This window comes from Oncorhynchus kisutch, linkage group LG25 (assembly GCF_002021735.2).
Source record: "Oncorhynchus kisutch isolate 150728-3 linkage group LG25, Okis_V2, whole genome shotgun sequence".
Lineage (NCBI taxonomy): Eukaryota > Metazoa > Chordata > Actinopteri > Salmoniformes > Salmonidae > Oncorhynchus > Oncorhynchus kisutch.
Window position 1 is genome coordinate 45,999,756 of NC_034198.2, and position 21,958 is coordinate 46,021,713.

Sequence of the window (21,958 nt, forward strand, 5' to 3'; positions counted from 1 at the left end):
AATCACATTGTAGGATTTTTTAATGAATTTGTTGTTGGCTAAATACTAAATACTTTTCTGTAAAACCAAATACTTTAAAACATTTTACTCAAGTAGTATTTTACTGGGTGACTTTCACTTTTACTTGAGTCATTTTCTATTAAGGTATCTTTACTTTTACTCAAGTATGACAATTAGGTACTTTCTCCACCACTGTGTATCAATGTCATTGTATCAGAGCCAAACAACAACAGAAAATGTGTCACTGTCCCAATACTTTTTGAGCTCACTTTCGATAGGAGGGTTTCAAACATCTCCTCGGGGAGACGTTTTACGTTGTTGTCGTAGCAGCCCTGAACAAACTTTGACATAGACAGAAGTCTCAGGTATAAATAAACCCTGGTCACCTGTACACTTACCACTGCTCGGAAAAGGTTAACCAACTGAGGGGGGGGGGGGGGGGGGGTCAGAATGTCCCAGTTTGTTGCTTTTCTCTGAAGTCCCCTTTTGGGCCTCGTTCATTTCGCTCATCGTTCAGTGTTTGTTCTGTCTGCATGCTTCACACAGAAACACAAGGTTTTATCAACATTGCCTTCGTGCTAAAATGTCCCTAATGCGTCATTAACTAATGTAGGAATACGTAGTAGTAGGAATTTACTCCGTTTTTATGTATTTAGTTACCAGTGTGTCTCTGTTTAGCCTCATTTATACTTGGCGCTAACATGCATCCTTAGTCCTGATCTTGTCCGCATTCTGATTGTGCCTGACATTTTCTAAAATATGTTATGTTTACACATGGTACTAAAATGTCTCTAATATTCGTCGACTGTGTCCGCATTGTGACCGGATCTCTTGGTCCCTCTGTATACAAACTATACACGTGTAAGATGTCCTGACACAATGATTGGCTGACTGCCTCCGGAGGCGGGTCAGGAAGATCGGATCACAATTAGTCTTTTGATCATCGACATCTGCTAGGACAATGTGGGCACAATCAAAATCTGGACAAGATTAAGACAATGGACACATGTCAGAACCTGGTATAAACAGGGCGTGAGTGTGTATATGTAAGCATGTGTGTGTGTGTTGATATTCATATTCCTGTGTGTGTGTGTGTGTGTGTGTGTGTGTGTGTGTGTGTGTGTGTGTGTGTGCGTGTGTGTGTGTGTGTGTGTGTGTGTGTGTGTGTGTTGATATTCATATTCCTGTGTGTGTGTGTGTGTGTGTGTTGATATTCATATTCCCGTGTGTGTGTGTGTGTGTGTGTGTGTGTGTTGATATTCATATTCGTGTGTGTGTGTGTGTGTGTGTGTGTGTGTGTGTTGATATTCATATTCGTGTGTGTGTGTGTGTGTGTGTGTGTGTTGATATTCATATTCGTGTGTGTGTGTGTGTGTGTGTGTGTGTGTGTGTGTTGATATTCATATTCCTGTGTGTGTGTGTGTGTGTGTGTTGATATTCATATTCGTGTGTGTGTGTGTGTGTGTGTGTGTGTGTGTGTGTGTGTGTGTGTGTGTTGATATTCATATTCGTGTGTGTGTGTGTGTGTGTGTGTGTGTGTGTGTGTGTGTGTGTGTGTGTGTGTGTGTTGATATTCATATTCGTGTGTGTGTGTGTGTGTGTGTGTGTGTGTGTGTGTGTGTGTGTGTGTGTGTGTGTGTGTGTTGTGTGTGTTGATATTCATATTCGTGTGTGTGTGTGTGTGTGTGTGTGTGTGTGTGTGTGTGCGTACATGTTTTAGTGTCTTTTGTATTTGTGTGTGCAGAATCAGGACCACCATCTCATCTGTGTCCTCCTTCTCCTCTCTCTGTCCTCCCTTCCTCCCTCTCCTCTCTCTATCCTCCATATCCTCTCTCTCTATCCTCCCTCTCTATCCTCCCTCTCCTCCCTCTCCTCTCTCTATCCTCCCTCTCCTCCCTCTCCTCTCTCTATCCTCCCTCCATCCCACTCCTCTCTCTGTCCTCCATCTCCTCTCTCTCCTCTCTCTCTGTCCTCCCTCCATCTCTCTCCTCTCTATATCCTCCCTCTCTTATCTCTATCCTCCCTCCCTCCATCCCTCTCCTCTCTCTATCCTCCCTATCCTCTCTCTCTATCCTCCCTCTCCTCCTTCTCCTCTCTCTCATTCCTCCCTCTCCTCTCTCTCTATCCTCACTATCCTCTCTCTCTGTCCTCCCTCTCCTCTCTCTATCCTCCCTATCCTCTCTCTCTGTCCTCCCTCCATCTCTCTCCTCTCTATATCCTCCCTCTCCTCTCTCTATCCTCCATATCCTCTCTCTCTATCCTCCCTCTCTATCCTCCCTCTCTATCCTCCCTCTCCCCCCTCTCCTCTCTCTATCCTCCCTCCATCCCTCTCCTCTCTCTGTCCTCACTCTCCTCTCTCTCCTCTCTCTCTGTCCTCCCTCCATCTCTCTCCGCTCTATATCCTCCCTCTCTTATCTCTATCCTCCCTCCCTCCCTCCATCCCTCCCTCCCTCCCTCCCTCCCTCCATCCCTCTCCTCTCTCTATCCTCCCTCTCCTCTCTCTCTCTTCCCTCTCTCCCTCTCCTCTCTCTCTGTCCTCCCTCCATCTCTCTCCTCCCTATCCTCTCTCTATCCTCCCTCCATCCCACTCCTCTCTCTATCCTCCCTCTCCTCTCTCTATCCTCCCTCTCCTCTCTCTATCCTCCCTCCATCTCTCTCCTCTCTATATCCTCCCTCTCCTCTCTCTATCCTCCATATCCTCTCTCTCTATCCTCCTGCTCTATCCTCCCTCTCCTCCCTCTCCTCTCTCTATCCTCCCTCCATCCCTCTCCTCTCTCTCTCCTCCCTCTCTTATCTCTATCCTCCTATCCTCTCTCTATCCTCCCTCCCTCCCTCCCTCCCTCCATCCCTCTCCTCTCTCTATCCTCCCTCTCTCCTCTCTCTCTCCTCCCTCTCTCCCTCTCCTCTCTCTCTGTCCTCCCTCCATCTCTCTCCTCCCTCTCCTCTCTATCCTCTCTCCATCCCACTCCTCTCTCTATCCTCCCTCTCCTCTCTCTATCCTCCCTCCATCTCTCTCATCTCTCCAACCTTTGTCCCTCCATCTCATGTCTCTCTCCGTCCTCTCTCTCTGTCCTCTCTCTCTCCTCCCTCCCTCCAGACGATGAGCAGAAGGATAAGTCTCTGTCTCACCACACCATCCAGCAGCTGACCGTAGAGAAGGACCAGGCTCTTTCAGACCTCAACTCAGTAGAGAAAAGTCTGGCTGAACTGTTCAGACGATACGAGAAGCTGAAGGACGTCCTCGAGGGCTACCGCAAGGTAGTGTAAATTAGGATAGGGGCATCTTCATATGAGACCCTTTCAAACACAGTCTCTCTGTGCGTGTTACCATTCAAACACAGTCTTTCTCTGTGTGTGTGTGTGTGTGTGTGTGTGTGTGTGTGTGTGTGTGTGTGTGTGTGTGCGTGTGTGTGTGTGCTATAGTTGATTGGAGGTCTTTTGTACTGAAACCCTAAATCAGGTGTGTCTCTTTCTGGCTGTGCGTCTCCCCATCAGAATGAGGAGGTGTTGAAGAAATGTGCTCAGGAGTACCTGTCCCGGGTGAGGAAGGAGGAACAGCGTTACCATGCCCTGAAGATCCATGCCGAGGAGAAACTAGACAGGTGAGCCCTGATGGACCTCCCTCCCCTCTGGAGAAACTAGACAGGTGAGCCCTGAAGATCCATGCCGAGGAGAAACTAGACAGGTGAGTCCTGAAGATCCATGCCGAGGAGAAACTAGACAGGTGAGTCCTGATGGACCTCCCTCCCCTCTGGAGAAACTAGACAGGTGAGCCCTGATGGACCTCCCTCCCCTCTGGAGAAACTATACAGGTGAGTCCTGAAGATCCATGCTGAGGAGAAACTAGACAGGTGAGTCCTGATGGGCCTCCCTCCCCTCTGGAGAAACTAGACAGGTGAGCCCTGCAGATCCATGCCGAGGAGAAACTAGACAGGTGAGCCCTGCAGATCCATGCCGAGGAGAAACTAGACAGGTGAGCCCTGAAGATCCATGCCAAGGAGAAACTAGACAGGAGAGCCCTGATGGACCTCCCTCCCCTCTGGAGAAACTAGACAGGTGAGTCCTGAAGATCCATGCCGAGGATAAACTAGACAGGAGAGCCCTGATGGACCTCCCTCCCCTCTGGAGAAACTAGACAGGTGAGCCCTGAAGATCCATGCAGAGGAGAAACTAGACAGGTGAGTCCTGAAGATCCATGCAGAGGAGAAACTAGACAGGAGAGCACTGATGGACCTCCCTCCCCTCTGGAGAAACTAGACAGGTGAGTCCTGAAGATCCATGCCGAGGAGAAACTAGACAGGTGAGTCCTGATGGGCCTCCCTCCCCTCTGGAGAAACTAGACAGGTGAGTCCTGAAGATCCATGCCAAGGAGAAACTAGACAGGTGAGTCCTGATGGGCCTCCCTCCCCTCTGGAGAAACTAGACAGGTGAGTCCTGAAGATTCATGCCGAGGAGAAACTAGACTGGTGAGCCCTGAAGATCCATGCCGAAGAGAAACTAGACAGGTGAGTCCTGATGGGCCTCCGTCCCCTCTGGAGAAACTAGACAGGTGAGCCCTGAAAATCCATACAGAGGAGAAACTAGACAGGTGAGTCCTGAAGATTCATGCCGAGGAGAAACTAGACAGGTGAGCCCTGAAGATCCATGCGGAGGAGAAACTAGACAGGAGAGCCCTGATGGACCTCCCTCCCCTCTGGAGAAACTAGACAGGTGAGTCCTGAAGATTCATGCCGAGGAGAAACTAGACTGGTAAGCCCTGAAGATCCATGCCGAAGAGAAACTAGACAGGTGAGTCCTGATGGGCCTCCCTCCCCTCTGGAGAAACTAGACAGGTGAGCCCTGAAAATCTATCCAGAGGAGAAACTAGACAGGTGAGTCCTGAAGATTCATGCCGAGGAGAAACTAGACAGGTGAGTCCTGAAGATTCATGCCGAGGAGAAACTAGACAGGTGAGCCCTGAAAATACATGCCGAGGAGAAACTAGACAGGTGAGCCCTGAAGATTCATGCCGATGGAGAAAATAGACAGGTGAGCCCTGAAGATACATGCCGAGGAGAAACTAGACAGGTGAGTCCTGAAGATTCATGCCGAGGAGAAACTAGACAGATGAGCCCTGAAAATACATGCCGAGGAGAAACTAGACAGGTGAGCCCTGATGGGCCTCCCTCCCCTCTGGAGAAACTAGACAGGTGAGCCCTGAAGATTCATGCCGAGGAGAAACTAGACAGGTGAGTCCTGATGGACCTCCCTCCCCTCTGGAGAAACTAGACAGGTGAGTCCTGCAGATCCATGCCAAGGAGAAACTAGACAGGTGAGTCCTGAAGATCCATGCCGAGGAGAAACTAGACAGGTGAGCCCTGATGGGCCTCCCTCCCCTCTGGAGAAACTAGACAGGTGAGCCCTGAAGATCCATGCCGAGGAGAAACTAAACAGGTGAGCCCTGAAGATCCATGCAGAGGAGAAACTAGACAGGTGAGCCCTGAAGATCCATGCTGAGGAGAAACTAGACAGGTGAGCCCTGAAGATACATGCCGAGGAGAAACTAGACAGGTGAGCCCTGACCTAATGGTCATGTAGTCTTTCTACACAACCAGGTGGATGGACCTCCCTTTCCTCTGGAGAAACTAGACAGGTGAGCCCTGAAGATCCATGCCGAGGAGAAACTAGACAGGTGAGCCCTGACCTAATGGTAATGTAGTCTTTCTACACAACCAGGTGGATGGACCTCCCTTTCCTCTGAGTCTGGTTCCTCTCTAGGTTTCTTCCTTCTCTGATGTTTTTTTCCCTCTCCACTTGGCTTCAATTCATTTGTTGATAAAAGCTGATGAGATGACGACTGTTGCTTTGCCATCTAAACCAGGGGTTTTCCAGTGTTTTAATGTTATGTGTCTGGTGTTGTTGTGTTTTCATTAGGAGTGTAACACTTAAAAGACTTGGGCAAAGCAGAATCAACAACCTCTGTATCGTTCAAGACTGTTGCTTTGTGAGAAGGTGTTTAAGTACACGGATAGCCATTTTGATGTAAATGATCGGCTGAAAATGACCAAGGGCCTTACCTTGGCTCCGAGTCAGAGCAGGTAGGCCATGGCCCAGTGATTACGTGGGTGCCGGCCCAAGTAGATAGAAACAGAAAAGTCTGAGCCTTTTTTGGGGGGTAAAACACTAGGGTGAATCCTCAATGGAAATGTTGCCATAAAGTCTGTGTCCCTCTCTTAACCCCCAGGGCGAACTCTGACATCGCCCAGGTGAGGATGAGGGCTCGTCAGGAGACAGCAGCGTACCAGGCCTCTCTCAGGAAAGAGACCATGAAGGTGGACTCACTGGAGAGAACCCTAGAGCAGAAGGTACAATCACACACGCACGCACACACACAAACACACACACACACACACGTGTGTGAAAGACTGCATTCAAACCCAGGTGTCCTCTGCATGCCACAAGCCTATGTTAGCCTTCTGAGCCAAAAGCCAAGATGGAAGTCTTCAGTCCTGACAGGACGGAGCCCACGTCTCCTGTCAGCTTTTCAGAGGGATGTACAATAACCTCTTGGTTTTGTCTCTCTTCCTTAAAAGAACAAAGAGATCGAAGAGCTGACCAAGATCTGTGACGAGCTGATCGCCAAGATGGGGAAGAGCTAGAACACGTCCTGCCCATGTCTCCAGAGCCTCAGGGGGACTGAGTGGTGGAGGAATGCCCATGTCTCCAGAGCCTCAGGGGGACTGAGTGGTGGAGGAATGCCCATGTCTCCAGAGCCTCAGGGGGACTGAGTGGTGGAGGAATGCCCATGTCTCCAGAGCCTCAGGGGGACTGAGTGGTGGAGGAAAACAGAAGAAGCACAGAGAGAGGAAGTTTCCTCTTCTACTTCCATCCCTGGACAGATGGATTTGACGGACAGCTGAGGATGACAGACTATTTCCATGTATCTACTGGCGACATCGCCCCCAAGAGTATTGGAGGGTAAACTCCTGGTCAATGGCTTCCTCACCATGTACAGTTTGATGTGCCAGTGTGTACCACGTATCCTGTATCAATGGTTTGGTGAAAGGGACTTCAAAATGGTTGTCATGAATGAGAGAGAGAGAGTGTGTGGGTCGTGGGTGGTTGTGTGTGTGTGTGATAGAAAGAAAGAGCATTGATTGAAGACATCAAATGATGTGAAAGCCTTGGATGAAAAGAAAAACAGCAATATTGTGTGTGCATATATATATATATATATATATATATACACACACACACACACACTGAGTGTACAAAATATTAAGAACACCTTCCTAATATTGAGGTCCCCTTTAGCCATCAGAACAGGCTCAATTCGTCAGGTCATGAACTCTACCAAGGTGTTGAAAGTGTTCCACAGGGATGCTGGCCCATGTTGACTTCAGTACCTCATTCCACAGGGATGCTGGCCCATGTTGACTTCAGTACCTCATTCCACAGGGATGCTGGCCCATGTTGACTTCAGTACCTCGTTCCACAGGGATGCTGGCCCATGTTGACTCCGAAACCTCGTTCAAAGGCACTCACCCTCTGAACGACACACATACACAATCCATGTCTCAATTGTCTCAGGGCTTAAAAATCCTTCTTTAACCTGTCTCCTCCCCTTCATCTGCACTGATTGAAGTGGGTTTATTAACAGGTGACATCAATATGGGATCATAGGTTTCACCTGGATTCACCTGGTCAGTCTGTGTCATGGAAAGAGCAGGTGTTCCTAATGTTTTATCCACTCACTGTAGATGACTAAATCAACGAATCGGTCAGTTAATAAGAGAACTGCACGTGGAAGTGTCAACATATAAACTTGTTGTTGTTGTTGTAAATAGGTAATGGGGCTGATTAGAATGATTCTAATAAAAATACACTATTCTGTCCATTTAAATGTCTTGGTGAAATATTTGAGATGCTTTTTGTTGCATATTTTGGGGCATAACTTTCTTATTTTTTATTTGGATATTTATTTATAATGAAAAAAAGTAATTGTTACTGTAGTAATCAGCTGTTGGGACAGTTCATTAATGACACGAATTACATTTCTGACCGGTATGTCACAGTTGATGTCTTCACACGGTGGCAGCCATTAGGGAGAGAAAAATAAAAGAGCTCTGCACAGCTACACACCTGGGTTCAAACAGTATTTGAAATCGTTCGACGTTTGCTCTAGCCTGGCCCGGGAGTGACAAATTGCAGGTTCGAGACTATTTGTTTGGTCTCTTAAAGCTAGGAAAGGTCGATCGAGCACAGATAAAGTCATTGAAATGATTTCGAATAGTGTTTGAACCCAGGTCTCATCTGCTTACAACGCGCAATGAAGGATGGCAATTAAATACATGTAGCTTCTTTCAAACAACAAATGGATGCATCTTAAAGAGTTCAAATTCTAGGTCAGTAAATGGCCACTTGATTTAAAAGAAGTTGAATTGACTACGTTTTTTATTAAATGTATAATTTATCCCTTGGACCAGCAACGCGGTTGCTGGGCAACAGCAGCAGCTAGCTAGTAGCATGAGAGCAGCTGTAGCTAGCTTTTTATTGTTTTTCAACCAGGTAAGTCAGTTATGAACAAATTCTTATTTACAATGACTAGGAACAGTGGGTTAACTAGCCTACATGTCTCTAACCACTAGGCTACCTGTCTCTAACCACTAGGCTACCTGTCAATAACCACTAGGCTACCTGTCTCTAACCACTAGGCTACCTGCTCTAACCACTAGGCTACCTGTCTCAAACCACTGACATCTAGCTACATGTGTAGCCAGTAACTAGATGAGCAGTGTCCATTTCATGTTTTAGCTAGCTATGTTTCATTAAAGAAAGAAGCTAACTAGGATATATTGTCAACATCGGTACAGTCTCGTTGGCTTGTAGCTACTGGCTAGTTGGCTAGCTAACTGGCTATAATAGCAGCCAAGGATGTTCGCTAGCTTTATTTGTTTGTGCTCTGATTTAGTTCACACAGATGACTATGTTGACTTCAGTACCAGATGACTTATGAAGTCATATGAAAAACTCTCCATAGCCAAATATACCTATCTAGCTAACTTCCTTTGCTTGTAGCTTGCTTCTCATATCTCTGGTGTTAGCTAGCTAGCAGAAGGTAGCCTAGTGGTTAGAGCAGTTAGCCTAGTGGTTAGAGACAGGTAGCCTAGTGGTTAGAGGCAGGTAGCCTGGTGGTTAGAGGCAGGTAGCCTGGTGGTTAGAGGCAGGTAGCCTGGTGGTTAGAGGCAGGTAGCCTGGTGGTTAGAGACAGGTAGCCTGGTGGTTAGAGACAGGTAGACTAGTGGTTAGAGACAGGTAGCCTAGTGGTTAGAGCCAGGTAGCCTAGTGGTTAGAGACAGGTAGCCTAGTGGTTAGAGACAGGTAGCCTAGTGGTTAGAGACAGGTAGCCTAGTGGTTAGAGACAGGTAGCCTAGTGGTTAGAGACAGGTAGCCTAGTGGTTAGAGACAGGTAGCCTAGTGGTTAGAGGCAGGTAGCCTAGTGGTTAGAGACAGGTAGCCTAGTGGTTAGAGGAGACAGGTAGACTAGTGGTTAGAGACGGGTAGCCTAGTGGTTAGAGCCAGGTAGCCTAGTGGTTAGAGCCAGGTAGCCTAGTGGTTAGAGACAGGTAGCCTTGTGGTTAGAGACAGGTAGCCTAGTGGTTAGAGCGTTGGGCCAGTAACCGAAAGGTTGCTAGATCGCATTCCTGAGCTGACGAGGTAAAAATCTGTCGTTCTGCCCCTGAACAAGGCAGTTAACCTGCTGTTCCTAGTCATTGTAAATAAGAAGTTGTTCTTAACTGACTTGCCTAGTTAAATAAAGATAAAATTATACAAATACATACAGTACATAACACACCTCCAGGCTGCGGGACTATCATTTGTTTTTCAACAGGACAATGACCCAACACACCTCCAGGCTGTGTAAGGGCTATTTGACCAAGAAGGAGAGTGGTGGAGTGCTGCATCAGATGACCTGGCCTCCACAATCACCCGACCTCAATCCAATTGATGGTTTGGGATGAGTTGGACCGCAGAGTGAAGGAAAAGCAGCCAACACGTTCCCAGCATATGTAACCCGATTCAGGAAACTAGGCCTATGTCGCAATTCATGTACTTATCTAGGGGTTAGTCTAGTTTATATTTTCTATGGTAGAGTAGGTCAGGGCGTGACTAGGGGTTAGTCTAGTTTATATTTTCTATGGTAGAGTAGGTCAGGGCATGACTAGGGGTTAGTCTAGTTTATATTTTCTATGGTCAGGACGTGACACTCTCTCTCACTCTGAAAATAACACGTTTAGAAATCAGTGGAAAATGAATGGGCCAAACAAGCTGTGCAAACTAAACAGAAACAACACAGGATGTCTTGTTACAGAGGCTGCAGTCTGCCAGGAGGCATCCGTCTGTACAGGTAAGAATCTACAGATTCAGATACGTTTTCATGGGGTATTGAGGTTGGGGGTCAGAGAAGAGAGAGGGAGGTTCTGGGGTATTGGGGTTTGGGGGTCAGAGAAGAGAGAGGGAGGTTCTGGGGTATTGAGGTTGGGGGTCAGAGAAGAGAGAGGGAGGTTCTGGGGTATTGGGGTTTGGGGGTCAGAGAAGAGAGAGGGAGGTTCTGGGGTATTGGGGTTGGGGGTCAGAGAAGAGAGAGGGAGGTTCTGGGGTATTGGGGTTGGGGGTCAGAGAAGAGAGAGGGAGGTTCTGGGGTATTGGGGTTGGGGGTCAGAGAAGAGAGAGGGAGGTTCTGGGGTATTGGGGTTGGGGGTTGGGGGTCAGAGAAGAGAGAGGGAGGTTCTGGGGTATTGAGGTTGGGGGTCAGAGAAGAGAGAGGGAGGTTCTGGGGTATGGGGGTTGGGGGTTGGGGGTCAGAGAAGAGAGAGGGAGGATCTGGGGTATGGGGGTCAGAGAAGAGAGAAGGAGGTTCTGGGGTATTGGGGTTGGGGGTCAGAGAAGAGAGAAGCTAAAGCTTGCTTGCAAATACAATTTGATTTGTGTCCAAGCCTTTGACTCGTACTATACATTATTAATCAACCTGTTCAGTCCTGGTCATGCTGCACCAATATAATCCTATAATCCCCTCATGTTTGTTGGGGAAGATGCACAACACACTTTGAATACCTGGGGAAAAAAGGATCAAATGGTGTGGCTATAGAGTCAGCTACCATCCTCAGTAGGAGTGGCTATAGAGTCAGTAGGAGTGGCTATAGAGTCAGTAGGAGTGGCTATAGAGTCAGCTACCATCCTCAGTAGGAGTGACTATAGAATCAGTAGGAATGGCTATAGAGTCAGCTACCATCCTCAGTAGGAGTGGCTATAGAGTCAGTAGGAGTGGCTATAGAGTCAGCTACCATCCTCAGTAGGAGTGGCTTTAGAATCAGCTACCATCCTCAGTAGGAGTGGCTATAGAGTCAGTAGGAGTGGCTATAGAGTCAGAAGGAGTGGCTATAGAGTCAGTAGGGGTGGCTATAGAGTCAGCTACCATCCTCAGTAGGAGTGGCTTTAGAGTCAGCCACCATCCTCAGTAGGAGTGGTTATAGAGTCAGTAGGAGTGGCTATAGAGTCAGTAGGGGTGGCTATAGAGTCAGCTACCATCCTCAGTAGGAGTGGCTATAGAGTCACCTACCATCCTCAGTAGGAGTGGCTATAGAGTCAGCTACCATCCTCAGTAGGAGTGGCTATAGAGTCAGCTACCATCCTCAGTAGGAGTGGCTATAGAGTCAGCTACCATCCTCAGTAGGAGTGACTATAGAGTCAGTAGGAGTGGCTATAGAGTCAGCTACCATCCTCAGTAGGAGTGGTTATAGAGTCAGTAGGAGTGGCTATAGAGTCAGTAGGAGTGGCTATAGAGTCAGTAGGGGTGGCTATAGAGTCAGCTACCATCCTCAGTAGGAGTGGCTATAGAGTCAGCTACCATCCTCAGTAGGAGTGGCTATAGAGTCAGCTACCATCCTCAGTAGGAGTGGCTATAGAGTCAGCTACCATCCTCAGTAGGAGTGGCTATAGAGTCAGCTACCATCCTCAGTAGGAGTGACTATAGAGTCAGTAGGAGTGGCTATAGAGTCAGCTACCATCCTCAGTAGGAGTGGCTATAGAGTCAGTAGGAGTGGCTATAGAGTCAGCTACCATCCTCAGTAGGGGTGGCTATAGAGTCAGCTACCATCCTCAGTAGGAGTGGCTATAGAGTCAGCTACCATCCTCAGTAGGAGTGGTTATAGAGTCAGCTACCATCCTCAGTAGGAGTGGCTATAGAGTCAGTAGGAGTAGCTATAGAGTCAGTAGGAGTGTCTATAGAGTCAGTAGGAGTGGCTATAGAGTCAGTAGGAATGGCTATAGAGTCAGCTACCATCCTCAGTAGGAGTGGCTATAGATTCAGCTACCATCCTCAGTAGGAGTGGCTATAGATTCAGCTACCATCCTCAGTAGGAGTGGCTATAGAGTCAGCTACCATCCTCAGTAGGAGTGGCTATAGAGTCAGCTACCATCCCCAGTAGGAATGGCTATAGAGTCAGTAGGGGTGGCTATAGAGTCAGTAGGAGTGGCTATAGAGCCAGTAGGAGTGGCTATAGAGACAGTAGGAGTGGCTATAGAGTCAGCTACCATCCTCAGTAGGAGTGGCTATAGAGTCAGTAGGGGTGGTTATAGAGTCAGCTACCATCCTCAGTAGGAGTGGCTATAGAGTCAGCTACCATCCTCAGTAGGAGTGGCTATAGAGTCAGCTACCATCCTCAGTAGGAATGGCTATAGAGTCAGTAGGGGTGGCTATAGAGTCAGTAGGAGTGGCTATAGAGCCAGTAGGAGTGGCTATAGAGTCAGTAGGAGTGGCTATAGAGTCAGCTACCATCCTCAGTAGGAGTGGCTATAGAGTCAGCTACCATCCTCAGTAGGAGTGGCTATAGATTCAGCTACCATCCTCAGTAGGAGTGGCTATAGAGTCAGCTACCATCCTCAGTAGGAGTGGCTATAGAGTCAGCTACCATCCTCAGTAGGAGTGGCTATAGAGTCAGTAGGGGTGGCTTTAGAGTCAGTAGGAGTGGCTATAGAGTCAGTAGGAGTGGCTATAGAGTCAGTAGGGGTGGCTATAGATTCAGTAGGAGTGGCTATAGAGTCAGCTACCATCCTCAGTAGGAGTGGCTATAGAGTCAGCTACAATCCTCAGTCGGAGTGGCTATAGAGTCAGCTACCATCCTCAGTAGGAGTGGCTATAGAGTCAGCTACCATCCGCAGTAGGAGTGGCTATAGAGTCAGTAGGAGTGGCTATAGAGTCAGTAGGAGTGGCTATAGAGTCAGTAGGGGTGGCTATAGAGTCAGCTACCATCCTCAGTAGGAGTGGCTTTAGAGTCAGCTACCATCCTCAGTTGGAGTGGTTATAGAGTCAGTAGGAGTGGCTATAGAGTCAGTAGGAGTGGCTATAGAGTCAGTAGGGGTGGCTATAGAGTCAGCTACCATCTGCAGTAGGAGTGGCTATAGAGTCAGTAGGAGTGGCTATAGAGTCAGTAGGAGTGGCTATAGAGTCAGTAAGGGTGGCTATAGAGTCAGCTACCATCCTCAGTAGGAGTGGCTTTAGAGTCAGCTACCATCCTCAGTAGGAGTGGTTATAGAGTCAGTAGGAGTGGCTATAGAGTCAGTAGGAGTGGCTATAGAGCCAGTAGGAGTGGCTATAGAGACAGTAGGAGTGGCTATAGAGACAGCTACCATCCTCAGTAGGAGTGGCTATAGAGTCAGTAGGGGTGGTTATAGAGTCAGCTACCATCCTCAGTAGGAGTGGCTATAGAGTCAGTAGGGGTGGCTTTAGAGTCAGTAGGAGTGGCTATAGAGTCAGTAGGAGTGGCTATAGAGTCAGTAGGAGTGGCTATAGATTCAGTAGGAGTGGCTATAGAGTCAGCTACCATCCTCAGTAGGAGTGGCTATAGAGTCAGCTACCATCCTCAGTAGGAGTGGCTATAGAGTCAGCTACCATCCTCAGTAGGAGTGGCTATAGAGTCAGCTACCATCCTCAGTAGGAGTGGCTATAGAGTCAGCTACCATCCGCAGTAGGAGTGGCTATAGAGTCAGTAGGAGTGGTTATAGAGTCAGTAGGAGTGGCTATAGAGTCAGTAGGGGTGGCTATAGAGTCAGCTACCATCCTCAGTAGGAGTGGCTTTAGAGTCAGCTACCATCCTCAGTAGGAGTGGTTATAGAGTCAGTAGGAGTGGCTATAGAGTCAGTAGGAGTGGCTATAGAGTCAGTAGGAGTGGCTATAGAGTCAGTAGGGGTGGCTATAGAGTCAGCTACCATCCTCAGTAGGAGTGGCTATAGAGTCAGCTACCATCCTCAGTAGGAGTGGCAATAGAGTCAGCTACCATCCTCAGTAGGAGTGGCTATAGAGTCAGCTACCATCCTCAGTAGGAGTGGCTATAGAGTCAGCTACCATCCTAAGTAGGAGTGGCTATAGAGTCAGCTACCATCCTCAGTAGGAGTGGCTATAGAGTCAGCTACCATCCTCAGTAGGAGTGGCTATAGAGTCAGTAGGAGTGGCTATAGAGTCAGCTACCATCCTCAGTAGGAGTGGCTATAGAGTCAGTAGGAGTGGCTATAGAGTCAGCTACCATCCTCAGTAGGGGTGGCTATAGAGTCAGCTACCATCCTCAGTAGGAGTGGCTATAGAGTCAGCTACCATCCTCAGTAGGAGTGGTTATAGATTCAGCTACCATCCTCAGTAGGAGTGGCTATAGAGTCAGTAGGAGTAGCTATAGAGTCAGTAGGAGTGTCTATAGAGTCAGTAGGAGTGGCTATAGAGTCAGTAGGAATGGCTATAGAGTCAGCTACCATCCTCAGTAGGAGTGGCTATAGAGTCAGCTACCATCCTCAGTAGGAATGGCTATAGAGTCAGTAGGGGTGGCTATAGAGTCAGTAGGAGTGGCTATAGAGCCAGTAGGAGTGGCTATAGAGTCAATAGGAGTGGCTATAGAGTCAGCTACCATCCTCAGTAGGAGTGGCTATAGAGTCAGTAGGGGTGGTAATAGAGTCAGCTACCATCCTCAGTAGGAGTGGCTATAGAATCAGCTACCATCCTCAGTAGGAGTGGCTATAGAGTCAGCTACCATCCTCAGTAGGAATGGCTATAGAGTCAGTAGGGGTGGCTATAGAGTCAGTAGGAGTGGCTATAGAGTCAGTAGGAGTGGCTATAGAGTCAGCTACCATCCTCAGTAGGAGTGGCTATAGAGTCAGCTACCATCCTCAGTTGGAGTGGCTATAGATTCAGCTACCATCCTCAGTAGGAGTGGCTATAGAGTCAGCTACCATCCTCAGTAGGAGTGGCTATAGAGTCAGCTACCATCCTCAGTAGGAATGTCTATAGAGTCAGTAGGGGTGGCTTTAGAGTCAGTAGGAGTGGCTATAGAGTAAGTAGGAGTGGCTATAGAGTCAGTAGGAGTGGCTATAGATTCAGTAGGAGTGGCTATAGAGTCAGCTACCATCCTCAGTAGGAGTGGCTATAGAGTCAGCTACAATCCTCAGTAGGAGTGGCTATAGAGTCAGCTACCATCCTCAGTAGGAGTGGCTATAGAGTCAGCTACCATCCTCAGTAGGAGTGGTTATAGAGTCAGCTACCATCCTCAGTAGGAGTGGCTATAGAGTCAGCTACCATCCTCAATAGGAGTGGCTACAGAGTCAGCTACCATCCTCAGTAGGAGTGGCTAGAGTCAGCTACCATCCTCAGTAGGAGTGGTTATAGAGTCAGCTACCATCCTCAGTAGGAGTGGCTATAGAGTCAGTAGGAGTGGCTATAGAGTCAGCTACCATCCTCAGTAGGAGTGGCTATAGAGTCAGCTACCATCCTCAGTAGGAGTGGCTATAGAGTCAGCTACCATCCTCAGGAGGAGTGGCTATAGAGTCAGCTACCATCCTCAATAGGAGTGACTATAGTGTCAGCTACCATCCTCAGTAGGAGTGGCTATAGAGTCAGCTACCATCCTCGGTAGGAGTGGCTATAGAGTCAGCTACCATCCTCAGTAGGAGTGGCTATAGAGTCAGCTACCATCCTCAGTAGGAGTGGCTATAGAGTCAGCTACCATCCTCATTAGGAGTGGCTATAGAGTCAGTAGGAGTGGCTATAGAGTCAGCTACCATCCTCAGTAGGAGTGGCTATAGAGTCAGCTACCATCCTCAGTAGGAGTGGCTATAGAGTCAGCTACCATCCTCATTAGGAGTGGCTATAGAGTCAGTAGGAGTGGCTATAGAGTCAGTAGGAGTGGCTATAGAGTCAGTAGGAGTGGCTATAGAGTCAGTAGTTGTCAATGCCAGCAGGTTTGTCTTTATTGATCGATAACAATACATTTTCCACCTCTCACAAACTAACTGTTCAAAATTCAAACTTGCACTGCTTTTCATTCATTATTTGTTTTTTTTAATGCATGAATACGATGGCTCACTGTTCGTTGTTAGCATTTCCTGACTAACGTTGTTTTGAATTTGTCAGGACGTCCAACCAGCCTCACAACCGCAAACCACGTGTAACCACGCCAACCCAGGACCCCCAACATCCAGCTTCTTCACCTGCGGGATTGTGCTTATTGTCCAAATACGGCTTAAGGTAGAGAAATTAACATTTAAATCTCTGGCAACAATTCTGGTGAATGTTCCTGCAGTCAGTATGCAAATTGCATGCTCCCTCAAAACTTTACACATCTGTGACATTGTGTTGTGACAAAACTGCACATTTTAGAATGGCCGTTTATTGTCCCCCATGATCATGCGGTCTAATCAGAATCTTGATAGGCCACACCTGTCAGGTGGAAGAATTATCTTGGCAAAGAAGAAATGCTTAAAAACAAGGATGTAAACTAATTTGTGCACAAACATTTGAGTTAAATAATATTTTTGTGCGTATGGAACATTTCTGGGATCTTTTATTTCAGCTCATGAAACATGTGACCAACACTTTACATGTTGCATTCATGTGTATGTTAGGTATAGAGTACGATACATCCATTCTCCTCTGACTGTCAGTGTGGGTCAGTTTGATTATTTATTTGTAATACAGGTGGTCGCCACTGGGTGGCAGCACAGGAACACTTTTGACCACTACCAGCACTGCTTCCATAAGAAACTGAAAATTCCATCCACAACTGCGTGGTTAGTGGCATGCGAATAACGTTGTACAACTTGGCCTGCGAATGACAAACTCTGGATGGAAAAAGAAAGGCACAAAGTATTGGGATTGACTTTATCCCTATGGAGTGGGTGTTGGCTATCAGGATGAACGTTATACTTCATCTACACTGATTGAAGTGGATTTAATAGGTGACATCAATAAGGTATCACAGCTTTCAACTGGACTCACCTAGTCCGTCTATGTCATGTTTTGTATACTCAGCGTGTGTGCTGGGATTTGTTGATTCAACTCAACTGACATTACAAAAACACGTTCCATTGCATGAGCCACATCAGAAACAAATTTGAAGCTATTTGCATACACAGCCCGGAGCTAATAGGATGTTCGAGAGCCCACCCCCTTACTCCAGACGAACAGTCATTGGTCTAACCAGATCATATTGAAAAGGGCATTGTCGTAATGTTCACAATTTCTGAGTTATTTCACCCCAAAGGGTAGAGATATGACTAAAAAAGAAGAACTGCAATGCTCCTTCAACATCATTAGAAAATAAATGTTCACCCTGGAAATTATTGCATCACAATACCTGGCAGCCATTGGGAGTGTACTAATGAGTTTACCAGTTTACCCCTCCATTCCTCCACCCCTCCACCCCTCCACCCCTCCATTCCTCCACCCCTCCACCCCTCCGCAGGAGAGACCCTGAGGAACAGGCCCCTGAGCAGGATAGACCCTGAGACCTCCTCTAGAGGTACAGGCCCCTGAGCAGGATAGACCCTGAGACCACCTCTAGAGGAACAGGCCCCTGAGACCCCCTCTAGAGGAACAGGCCCCTGAGACCCCCTCTAGAGGAACAGGCCCCTGAGACCCCCTCTAGAGGAACAGGCCCCTGAGACCACCTCTAGAGGAACAGGCCCCTGAGACCCCCTCTAGAGGAACAGGCCCCTGAGTCCCCCTCTAGAGTAACAGGCCCCTGAGCAGGAGAGACCCTGAGACCCCCTCTAGAGGAACAGGCCCCTGAGCAGGAGAGACCCTGAGACCCCCTCTAGAGGAACAGGCCCCTGAGACCCCCTCTAGAGGAACAGGCCACTGAGACCCCCTCTAGAGGAACAGGCCGCTGAGACCACCTCTAGAGGAACAGGCCCCTGAGACCCCCTCTAGAGGAACAGGCCCCTGAGCAGGATAGACCCTGAGACCCCCTCTAGAGGAACAGGCCCCTGAGACCCCCTCTAGAGGAACAGGCCCCTGAGACCCCCTCACAGTTCCCTGAGACCCCCTCTAGAGGAACAGGCCCCTGAGACCCCCTCTAGAGGAACAGGCCCCTGAGACCCCCTCTAGAGTAACAGGCCCCTGAGACCCCCTCTAGAGGAACAGGCCCCTGAGACCCCCTCTAGAGGAACAGGCCCCTGAGCAGGATAGACCCTGAGACCACCTCTAGAGGAACAAGCCCCTGAGACCCCCTCTAGAGGAACAGGCCCCTGAGCAGGATAGACCCTGAGACCCCCTCTAGAGGAACAGGCCCCTGAGACCCCCTCTAGAGGTACAGGCCCCTGAGACCACCTCTAGAGGAACAGGCCCCTGAGACCACCTCTAGAGGAACAGGCCCCTGAGACCCCCTCTAGAGGAACAGGCCCCTGAGACCCCCTCTAGAGGAACAGGCCCCTGAGACCCCCTCTAGAGGAACAGGCCCCTGAGCAGGATAGACCCTGAGACCCCCTCTAGAGGAACAGGCCCCTGAGACCCCCTCTAGAGGAACAGGCCCCTGAGACCCCCTCTAGAGGAACAGGCCCATGAGACCCCCTCTAGAGGAACAGGCCCCTGAGCAGGATAGACCCTGAGACCCCTTCTAGAGGAACAGGCCCCTGAGACCCCCTCTAGAGGAACAGGCCCCTGAGACCACCTCTAGAGGAACAGGCCCCTGAGACCACCTCTAGAGGAACAGGCCCCTGAGACCCCCTCTAGAGGAACAGGCCCCTGAGACCCCCTCTAGAGGAACAGGCCCCTGAGACCACCTCTAGAGGAACAGGCCCCTGAGACCCCCTCTAGAGTAACAGGCCCCTGAGCAGGAGAGACCCTGAGACCCCCTCTAGAGGAACAGGCCCCTGAGCAGGAGAGACCCTGAGACCCCCTCTAGAGGAACAGGCCCCTGAGACCCCCTCTAGAGGAACAGGCCCCTGAGCAGGATAGACCCTGAGACCCCCTCTAGAGGAACAAGCCCCTGAGACCCCCTCTAGAGGAACAGGCCCCTGAGACCCCCTCACAGTTCCCTGAGACCCCCTCTAGAGGAACAGGCCCCTGAGACCCCCTCTAGAGGAACAGGCCCCTGAGACCACCTCTAGAGGAACAGGACCCTGAGACCCCCTCTAGAGGAACAGGCCCCTGAGCAGGATATACCCTGAGACCACCTCTAGAGGAACAGGCCCCTGAGACCCCCTCTAGAGGAACAGGACCCTGAGACCCCCTCTAGAGGAACAGGCCCCTGAGACCCCCTCTAGAGGAACAGGCCCCTGAGACCACCTCTAGAGTAACAGGCCCCTGAGAAGGATAGACCCTGAGACCAGAGGAACAGTTGTTCATGTGTGTGTGTGTGTGTGTGTGTGTGTGTGTGTTGTGTGTGCGTGTGTGGCTTCGGGACACTGCTCAGCCTCTCCCATCCACAGACAGCCTCCACTCTGGCCCCGGCTGACCCCGCGTCAGAACCCATCAGCTCTGTTTACAAGGCATTCTTTAATCGGAATTAGGGGGTCGGGTGCTGGAGGAAGGGGGTGGTGGTGAAGGGGGAAAGGGGTGAGGGTGGAATAATGGAGGGGTGGAGGAATGGAGGAATGGAGGGGTGGAAAAATTGAGGAATGGAGGGGTGGAGGAGTGGAGGAATGTAGGGGTGGATGGGTGGAGGAATGGAGGGGTGAAGGGGTGGAGGAATGGAGGGGTGGAGGAATGGAGGGGTGGAGGAATGGGGGGGTGGAGGGGTGGAGGGGTGGAGGAATGGAGGGGTGGAGGGGTGGAGGAATGGAGGGGTGGAGGAATGGAGGGGTGGAGGGGTGGATGAATGGAGGGGTGGAGGAATGGAGGAATGGAAGGGTGGAGGAATGGAGGGGTGGAGGAATGGAGGAATGGAGGGGTGGAGGAATGGAGGGGTGGAGGAATGAAGGGGTAGAGGGGTGGAGGAATGGAGGGGTGAAGGGGTGGATGAATGGAGGGATGGAGGAATGGAGGAATGGAGGGGTGGAGGAATGGAGGGGTGGAGGAATGAAGGGGTAGAGGGGTGGAGGAATGGAGGGGTGGAGGGGTGGATGAATGGAGGTGTTGGGTCCTGGCTGGTTAGTGCTTGGTCCTGGCAGGTTAGTATTGGGTCCTGGCTGGTTAGTGCTGGGTCCTGGCTGTCTAGTGTTGGGTCCTGGCTGTCTAGTGTTGGGTCCTGGCTGTCTAGTGTTGGGTCCAGGCTGGTTAGTGTTGGGTCCTGGTCATCTAGTGTTGGGTCCTGGCTGGTTAGTATTGGATCCTGGCAGGCTAGTGTTGGGTCCTGGCTGGTTAGTGTTGGGTCCTGGCCGGCTAGTGTTGGGTCCTGGCTGGTTAGTGCTGGGTCCTGGCTGGTTAGTGCTGGGTCCTGGCTGTCTAGTGTTGGGTCCTGGCTGTCTAGTGAATGAGAAATACTGTTGGCTGCAACTGTGTTAAAACCATGTACAGATAATCCAGGATTTGGAATAATCCCAGATCTCCAAACAGCCTAATTACTTGAGGACCTCCAACAGCCGAAGCTAAGTAGTAACATTAACATGATGCCTTCTAAATGCAGTCGCTGTACTCGCCTTACGGCGAGGATAGCTGTGCTACAAGCCCAGCTTCAGACGCAATCGTTAGGCAAGGGTAATTTCAGTGTAGGAAAGGATGAAACAGCGTCTGTGCCACCAGTAAGTACAGATAGTAGTATAAATCCCCTGGCACAGTCCCCGCAGCCGGACAACTTTCTCACGGTTTCTGGAAGGAAATGCTGTAGGAACGCTCAACCGGTGTCGCTCATTCAAATCAAATCAAATCAAATCAAATTTATTTATATAGCCCTTCGTACATCAGCTGATATCTCAAAGTGCTGTACAGAAACCCAGCCTAAAACCCCAAACAGCAAGCAATGCAGGTGTAGAAGCTCATTCAGCCGACAGAAACTTTCAACCGGTTTTCCCCATTAAGCAGCGAGTCGGAGTCAGAGGCCGAGTCTTCTCTGGTCTCTACTCCTCTCGTTACGGGGTCTGAGACGCCGAAGCTTCCCACCATTAGCTCTGACAAATTGAAAACTCTAGTCATTGGCGACTCCATTACCCGCAGTATTAGACTTAAAACGAATCATCCAGCGATCATACACTGTTTACCGGGGGGCAGGGCTACCGACGTTAAGGCTAATCTGAAGATGGTGCTGGCTAAATCTAAAACTGGCGAGTGTAGAGAGTATAGAGATATTGTTATCCACGTCGGCACCAACGATGTTAGGATGAAACAGTCAGAGATCACCAAGCGCAACATAGCTTCTGCGTGTAAATCAGCTAGAAAGATGTGTCGGCATCGAGTAATTGTCTCTGGCCCCCTCCCAGTTAGGGGGAGTGATGAGCTCTACAGCAGAGTCTCACAACTCAATCTGTTTTCTGCCCCTCCCAAAATATAGAATTTGTAGATAATTGGCACTCTTTCTGGGACTCACCCACAAACAGGACCAAGCCTGACCTGCTGAGGAGTGACGGACTCCATCCTAGCTGGAGGGGTGCTCTCATCTTATCTACCAACATAGACAGGGCTCTAACTCCTCTAGCTCCACAATGAAATAGGGTGCAGGCCAGGCAGCAGGCTGTTAGCCAGCCTGCCAGCATAGCGGAGTCTGCCACTAGCATCGTCAGTGTA

General features: G+C 49.4%; 1 protein-coding gene across 3 annotated transcripts in view; it reads left to right on the forward strand.

Moving 5' to 3' along the window:
- The window catches only part of LOC109886008 (transforming acidic coiled-coil-containing protein 2), a 129,318-nt gene extending 121,442 nt beyond the window's left edge, over positions 1-7,876 (forward strand). For all 3 annotated transcript variants that reach the window (XM_031804941.1, XM_031804943.1, XM_031804942.1), the window contains 4 exons: positions 3,098-3,258; positions 3,496-3,602; positions 6,224-6,344; positions 6,573-7,876. In XM_031804941.1, coding sequence (XP_031660801.1) covers positions 3,098-3,258; positions 3,496-3,602; positions 6,224-6,344; positions 6,573-6,638 — 455 coding nt within the window. In that variant the 3' untranslated portion in view covers positions 6,639-7,876. The remainder of the gene's footprint in view (positions 1-3,097; positions 3,259-3,495; positions 3,603-6,223; positions 6,345-6,572) is intronic.
- Positions 7,877-21,958: the final 14,082 nt, after the last annotated feature.